The sequence below is a fragment of the Sceloporus undulatus genome, chromosome 2 (genome assembly GCF_019175285.1).
Source record: "Sceloporus undulatus isolate JIND9_A2432 ecotype Alabama chromosome 2, SceUnd_v1.1, whole genome shotgun sequence".
NCBI lineage: Eukaryota > Metazoa > Chordata > Lepidosauria > Squamata > Phrynosomatidae > Sceloporus > Sceloporus undulatus.
Genome location: NC_056523.1, coordinates 123,227,964 through 123,236,191, shown reverse-complemented (window position 1 = coordinate 123,236,191; position 8,228 = coordinate 123,227,964). Strand labels below are relative to the sequence as shown.

The 8,228-nt window shown below is 44.2% G+C and overlaps 1 protein-coding gene across 1 annotated transcript in view; it reads left to right on the top strand.

Annotated features, from left to right (window-relative positions):
• Positions 1–5,500: 5,500 nt before the first annotated feature.
• Positions 5,501–8,228, top strand: part of MAN2B1 (mannosidase alpha class 2B member 1) — a 28,326-nt gene continuing 25,598 nt past the window's right edge. The window contains 1 exon segment of the mRNA XM_042448528.1: positions 5,501–5,620. Coding sequence (XP_042304462.1) covers positions 5,546–5,620 — 75 coding nt within the window. The 5' untranslated portion in view covers positions 5,501–5,545.

Sequence of the window (8,228 nt, the reverse complement as noted above, 5' to 3'; positions counted from 1 at the left end):
AGTGTACCACGAGAAACACAGGCTGTTCAGAAGAAGCAAATTTCCTATCACAGTCTGACCATCAGTGTGAAATGCTGTGAGAAATATTTTCTGTGTGATTCTTAAGACAATTTTACCCCTTATGTTTTTTTCATGCCATGATTCAAGGAATCCTGGATTCTTTCAGATTCATGTAAAAGATTCTCACTGTGGACCAGCTGCCTGAAAAACATCTTACCTAGCATTTCAGTCTCCCCCTGCAATTCATGCTTTTGGGGGCATGTACACTCCACAGCTGGCTCCTCTGAAATACACAGAGATTCCTCATCTGGACATTCATATGGGAAGGGTTCCCTGAAGACTGCAAGCTTGACTTTCACTCCCTTAATAGGATCAGACTGTCATGCTATAATTGTATAAGTAAATTACAACTGGTGAGAGACCTTTAACTGAAAGTGCCTCAGATGTAGCTCAAAAAAATCCAAATGCAGACTGACAAAAATAAGTTGTTATTTGGATGTTATACAGTTCTAAGAAAAAAGTTTGCATTTCAGAAGGCCGGGGTCATGAAACAGTTGCATTCTGCTAGCTGATATATGATAAATACTGTGGCAAAAATACTGATTGGTTATATAAAAATTATAGAAAATATGAAGCCATAGGACAAAACTCTGGGTATTTTGGAGGGGAGGTTGTTGAAAAATTCAGAAATGTTCAGAAACATTGAAAAATGTAATATTGTTAGGGAAACATTCCCAATATGTTCATTTGAAAGGAGTGTCCTTGAGTGAAGATACGAGAACCCGAAATGTCCATAGGCAATACGCACTTTATTGATTGGCCAAGACGACAGCACACCAGCAGATGGTGATAAAATTGCTGCCACGCCCAGTAGCCATTTCCAAAAGTTTTTATAGCAAAACACAGTTCATTGTTTACATAGCATTAGCTTAATTGGTTATTTAGTACACACATGATTATACAACAGGCAGTTAATTGGCTATTGTCTAAACATCAAGTGATTAGTTGCGTTCACTGTCCACACAATGGTCACACATTTTCTTATTGGCTCTACATTTGCTATTACATTTGCTATTACATTTGCTAGGAGTCTGGAATGCAAAGAGATACTTGGCTAGGATGATCCTGTTCCCTTCAAGGCCACAGCAAAGGGAGAGCATTGTATTCTCAAAGCTCTGGCGAAGGGAGTGGTGCATAGCCCATGCACTTTTACTCTCTAGCTCATTCTATGAGTCTACTGTAAATCACTGCTCTTTGCATCTCAGAGCACACTCACTCTGGGTTTCCTGTTCCCTTATTTGGTCTGTTAACCTCTAGGCCTTAAAGCAAGCAGGTTACAGAAGCAGAAAGCATTATTATGTCCCTCTCAATATTAGTGGATGAAAGTCACTTTTTTTTCTTTAGGAACATAAAATGCATTGTATATAATTTGGTGTGACATATAATTATTGTGTTTGATATATTTAAAGTATATCAAATTATTATTCAGAATTATTGCAAATTTAACACTTTTTAAGCATTTCAATTTTTGCTCCAAATTAAGCTATAAGGTCCTCAACTGTAAGGATTACCTGAATAATAAGGAACATCTTCAGTTCTGCCAAGCTGAAGGGCAAGCAACCCCACACCCCTGAATACAAACAGAAGAATCCATCAACATCTGTAAAATGGAAAATATTTGTCCCCACTAATGTATCATAGTGTCAAACTGGCATAACACACTCATTCCCATAAAAAGCACTGAGAAAAAGAAACCAAAACCAGGCATTGCAATGATCTGATACTGTACATAGTCTTACATAAAAAACTTAAAATAAGTGAACACCTTGCCTTAAACATTTTATTTATAATTGTAAAATAAACCATTTCATACTCCTTCTCCCTCCCCCCATCTCCCCCCCCCAAAAAAAAACAGGCTTCAGAAAATGGGACAGGGGGGTTGCTCTGTTTTCATGGCTTTTTCCAGACCTTTACATCTCTAATACTGATAACCATGTAAAAAGTAAAACGAGTAGACTAAATTTAGGGTCTTTTAGACCATGGATTCTGATTCATGGTGTACTTTTGTTCCTTTTGTCAAAGACCTTCCATAGTTACTCTACATCAATGGTGTTAACAGAAAATATCCAATATGATATTCTTAACAGGGATGTTAATGGGGCAAAGCTAAGAAGAGTCATGCTAGATCAAACCACCAAAGGCCTTTCTAGTCTGCTCCCACAGTGGCTAACCAGTTGCTTGAGGGAAGACCATACACAGGACATGAGACACAATAACATCCTTCTGTTCATGTTCCCCAGCAAACAATATTTAGAGGCAGCTGCCTCTGTGGCTGCAGGCAATACAGAATGATCATGATTTTATAGTCCTGTTCTCCATCAGTGTGTCCAGTCCTCTTCTAAACCCATCCAAGTTGGCAGCCATCACCACATCTTGTGATAGTTAATTCCCTTCTTTTCCTTAGATGTATAGTGTGCCCTTGGTATCCACTGGGGTTTGGTTCCAGGACCCCCAGTGGATATGAAAGTCCTTAGATGTTCAAGGCCCATTAAATTTAATGGATAGTAAAATGGTGCCCCTTATATTAAATGGCAAAATCAAGCTTTGCTTTTTGGAATACACACAAGCCACGGGTGCTTGAATCCATGCATAAAGAATCTGTAGATAAGGAGGGCTGGCTGCACTTTCCTTTATTTGTTTTGATTCTCCTACTATTCAGCTTCACTGGATGACCTTGGGAATTCCTATTAGGCTGCATCCATACTGCAGAAATAATCCAGTTTGACACCACTGTAACTGCCATGGCTCAATGCTATGGAATTACAGGAGCTGTAATTTTGTCTGATATTTAGCCTTCTCTGCCAGAGCTCTGGTGCCACAACAAACTACAGTTCCCAGGATTCCACAGCATTGACCCATGGCAGTTAAAGTGGTCAAACTGGATTATTTCTGCAGTGCGGATACAGCTTCTTTTGCTTCATTGTTTGTTGCTATCTGCCTTTAAGTTGCTTCTGACTTATGGCAACCCTAAGGTGAACGTATCATGGGGTTTAGGGAGGCTGAGAGCATGTGGCTTGCCAAAGATCATTCAGTGGGTTTCCATGACTGAACATGGAATCTAATCTCCAGAGTTGTAGTCCAACATGCAAACCACTGCACCGTGCTGGCTCTCAGGAAAACCTCTACTTTTGATGTTTAAAGACATTATGGATTCTCTCATACATCTCTGTCATGTCCCTCCTTACTCATCTTCTTCCTAAGCCAAAAGGCCACAGGTATTGTAACCTTTTTTCAGAGGGGTTGCTTCAGTCTTTTGATCATGTGGGTTTCCTTCATCCTCACCTTTTCCAGCTCTACAATATCTTTCTTGACATGCAGCCCTTAGTCTTGACCATAGATTTGTACAAAGGCAGTTTTATTTTCTGTTCCTTTTCTAATGAACCTCCTCACCAGATTTGCCTTGCCTACAGCAGCCAGGCTCTTTGACCTATCTATTGCAATCTTTTTCCTGATGCATTCCCAACCTAGATCTTATCAGCATATATATGGATTTTTTACCCCATGGTCTGTAATTTTAAACTTGCTCAAAATGACCTGCATTTGCCATTTTAACACAGATTCAGATGTCTGGGAGAGAACCTCTTGAAAGTCTTTTGTTTTCTTCTAATCATCTTGCATAATCAGATGTCATCTGCAAATCTGTCCCTCATTCCTCTTCCAATAATCTATGAACAAGTGCAAAAGCTCATGAAAATGCGTATTACAGTACCAGTCTGCATTATAAGTAGGGCTCCCATCATTCTCTTCCACAAAACTGTGCCAAAAATATTCAAGACAGGATCGGGGTGGGTTATCAAAACCCCGCTCTGCCTCTAAAAAGCCACACACACCACATTTTGATACTGGGCATTGCATGCAGTCAGCCCCCTATATTCCAAAAAGCAAACCTTGATCTTGCTGTTTTTTCTAGAAGGGATACCATTTGACTATGCAAGATTTTATAATGGGACTTGAGCACCCATGGATTTTGGCATCCAAGGGAGATGACCTGGAACCACAGCTTAGTGGACATGCCAAGGGCCCACTGTATTTCAGGTGTTGTTCAATTATATATATATATACAGTATATATATATATATATATATATCTCCATTGGTTTACATTCTAGGATTTGCAGTCTGTTGCTTCAGCCGGCCCATCTGGCGGGGACACTTTTCCAGCCCATCCATCTGGGTTCTTTCCTGGTTTTCTGGGACAAAATGGTAAGCCTAACTATAAGGCAGTGATCTATGTGGGCAACATCTGAGGCTCCCAATATTGTTGGACTGCAATTCCATCCAGCTCTAACCAGTGGATTCAATGGCAGGTGTTGTGAGAGATGTGATTTAACAACATCTGGAAGGCCAACACAATATCTGGATTGGTAGAACTCAAAGATATAGCTGTGTCAGTCTGTAGAATCAGTACATAGAGAGATCTTGTACACCTTTGAGACTCACTGAAAGAAAGAAATTGGCAGCAGGAGCTTTCGTAGACTTCAATCTACTTCCAAATGCACCTGAGGAATTAGACTGAAGCCTAGGAAAGCTCCTGCTGCCAACTTTTTTCTTTCAGTGAGTCTCAAAGGTGTACAAGATCTCTCTACGTGCAACATCTGGATTGTCAATCCCATGCTCACAGCCTCAGGGGAAGGCAATGATAATAAGTAACAATAATGATGATGATAAGTAAGTAAGTATGCCAGTGTGGTGTAGTGGTTTGAATGTTGGACGACAACAACTCGGGAGACCAGGGTTTGATTCCCAGCTCAGCCATGAAAGCCACTGGGGTGACCTTGGGTGAGTCACACTCTCTCAGGAAACCCCAGGATAGAATTGCCGTAAGTCGGAAACGCTGCCATTGCCTTCCCCTGAGGCCCAGAGAATGTGACTTGCCCAAGGTCGCTAGTCAGGTCCAAAACACACTGCAGAAATAATCCAGTTTGAGACTGCTTTAGCTGCCCTGGCTCAGTGCTAGGGGATCCTGGGGATTGTAGTTTATAGTGGCGCCAGAGCTCTGAGAGAAGGCTAAATACCTCACAAAACCACACTTCCCAGAATTCCCTACGCATTGAGCCAGGGCAGTTAAAAGCAGTCTCAAGGTGGATTATATTTCTGCAGTGTGTTTTCCACTTCAGTGAGGCTGGAACGGTTAGCAGTACAGGTATTGCCAATAATTCCCCAAACGTTTGCCCAAAACTCACCAAATCCCCCCCCCCCCCCAATATCTCACCAAATCCTTATTTCAGCTCTCAAAATTACCATTAAAACCAATCACCAAAATCACACCAAAGGCTCTGAAAAGTACCCGTTTTGGTGTGAAAGTCACCAGATTGGCAACACCGACAGCCAATCAAAATCCTCGCGCGCGCCTCCACCAATCAGTTTCGTTTCGCCGCCCGGGCCCGCCCACTGGAGGCGTGTCGTGCCGGGAGCTCCTCCCCCTCCTGAGCCATCCCGTGAGTGCGGGGTCACATGACCAGTGGGCCAAGGAGTCGCTGGTGAAGATGGGGATGGGGCTCCTGGGTCTGGTGTGGGGTGTCTTGCTCGGGGCAGCGCTGGCGGCCTCCTGCGGGTACCAGGTAAGGAAGGAGGGAAGGCTCTGGGGGTGTTGGAGGTACAAGAAGAAAGAAGGGGCCAGGAGCCAAGGGAAGCCAAAGACACTGAAGCTGCATCCACACTGGAGACATAACCCGGTTTAGCACCGCTTTAACTGCCTTGGCTCAAGGCTCCGCTCTGGGCACACAACAAACTCCAACTCCCAGAATTCCATAGCCTTGAGCCAAACAACGAGTTAAAGCGGTGCCAAATCGCGTTATGTCTCCACTGTGGATGCAGCCTCAGTGTCAATATAAAACTCCTGCTCCTTAGAATCCTAAAGTTGGGAGGGACCCCAAGGATCACTCAGTTCAACCCCATTCTGCCATGCAGGAATTCACAATCAAAGCAGCCACTGTGAGAGGTGGCCTTCCAGCCCCTGATTAAAGACCTGCTCCATTTGGGGATTCCTCCTGGACAGAAGGCAGAAATGGAGGACCTCTGGTCAAACTGTGCGGTGGGGATCACTAGGAAATATGAGGGGGGGGGGGGGGGGGGAGTGGAGGCGATCTGGAACAGGAAAGAAGATTGTAAAGTAAAAACAAAGGGCGCGCCTTGTTTTTGTTTGTTGCATGCCTTCAAAGTTGTTTCTGACTGAAGGCAACCCTAAGGCGCAAGGTTTGTTCAGAGGAGGTTTGCCGTTGCCGTCCTTTGAGGCTGAGAGAGTGTGACTTGCTCCAGATCACCTGTTGGGTTTCCAGGGTCACGCAGGGTATCGAACCCTGGTCTCCAGAGTCTGGTTCCCAACACTCAAACTGCTACAGCATGCTGGCTTACAAGGGTGCGTCTATCTATACTGTATAAATAATGCAGTTTGGTGCCCCTAACTGCCATGGCTCCCTCCTACAAAATCATGGGATTTGTAGTTTTGCAAGGCACTAGCACTCTGGCTGGGAAGGCTGAAGGGCTTGCCAAACTACAGGTGCCAAAATTCCATAGGATGGAGCTTCTGCACTTAAAGTAGCATCCAGCTGCATTATTTCCACAGTGTAGACGCATCCTAGGTAAGTGGAGTGTTAAGGATCCATTCAAAGCAGAGAAGGCAAGAAAAAACAATAATGCTAGGAAAGGTGGAGGGAAGTAGAAAGGGAGGCTGCATGCTAGATAGATGGACTCTATTAAAAAGATCACAGGTATGAATTTACAGGAGCTGGGCAGAGCAGTGGGGGACAGGGGCTCTTGGAGATGTCTCATCCACAGGGTCACCATGACTCAAGATCAACTCAGAGGTGGTTAACAACAGCAACAAAAAGGGTCTTTTCCTGGTTTGTTGTTGTCGGCTGTCTTTAGGTCCTTTTAGACTTATGGTGACTCTAAGACAAACATATCACAGGGTTTTCTTGGGAAGATTTCTCCGGGGGGGGTGGCATTGCCTTCCTCTGGGGCTGAGAGAGTGTGACTCGCCCCAAGGTCACCCAGTGGGTTTCCATGGCTGAGCAAGGATTTGAGCTCTAGTCTACAGAGTCTTCTTCCAACACTCAAACCAGTGCACCACACTGGCTCTCATCTTGGCTTTGTTGTTAACTGCCTTCAAATGGACCCCTACCCATGGCAACTCTGTGGATGAGACATGTCCAAGACTTCCTTTCCTCCCCTTCTCTGCTTAAGTCTTGTAGATTCAGGCCCATGACTTCCTTAATTGAGGTCAGCTGCCTGGCCCTGTGGTGGAAACTGTGCAATAATACCAAGAAGATCTCTTATAAATGAAGCTAGAAGGTAACTCGCTAGTCGGGGGCGGGCAATTATTCTCTAGAAAGGAAGGAAGCTGCTTACATTGGGGCTAGTCTGCACAGTTCAGGCTTTAGCTTTGGGGCAGAGCTCATGGCCAAGAATATGAGAACCATCTGACTGGATCAGATCAAGGTCCATCTGTCCCCAGCAACCCCCAGCTAGATGCCACTGGGAGGTGACAAGCAGGGTGTGATCAGAGTAGCCCCTAGTCTTTTACCCTTAGCATTCATTTCACATAGGACTGTCCAGATGTTTTGGCCCATAGTTCCTGTCAGCCCCAGCCACCATGGCCACAGATCAGGGATTATGTCAATTGCTGTTCAGAACATCTGGGATATACCTTGTTGCCTGCCCTTCAACTGATCTGTTTTGAAGCCATTCGATCAGGTACATGATTAAATACCTCCTTCAGGTTTCTACTTCTGTCCTTTGGGCTGTTTGGACAGTATCTGTCCATTCCCATCCCATTGTTTCTCCTACCAGAACAACCTTTCAGGAGGCAGCCTTGGAAAGCAATTCCTGTTGTGTGTATGCTGATATTTCTGACAGGGCTTCAGAGTGTAGATTATTAGAGGGCAGAGGCAAGGCCAGGAAAGCTGAGTCAGTATCAGTTATCATCTGTCAGGAGACTGCTTTTCTGTTCCTTCATCTTTAATCTGCTTCTTGCCTATCTTGTGTGCTGATGTATCATTGACATCCCCCATTATGACGATCTGAGAAAATCCACTCCAGGCAACAAATCCATCCTATCTCTGTATTCTGGGAAGTAGCTTAACTGAAGGTCAATTCATGTGGGGGTGTTTCCCCTCTAGTGATTGCATATTGCATGCATCTGATTTCTCACTCTCTCATGCTTCCCAA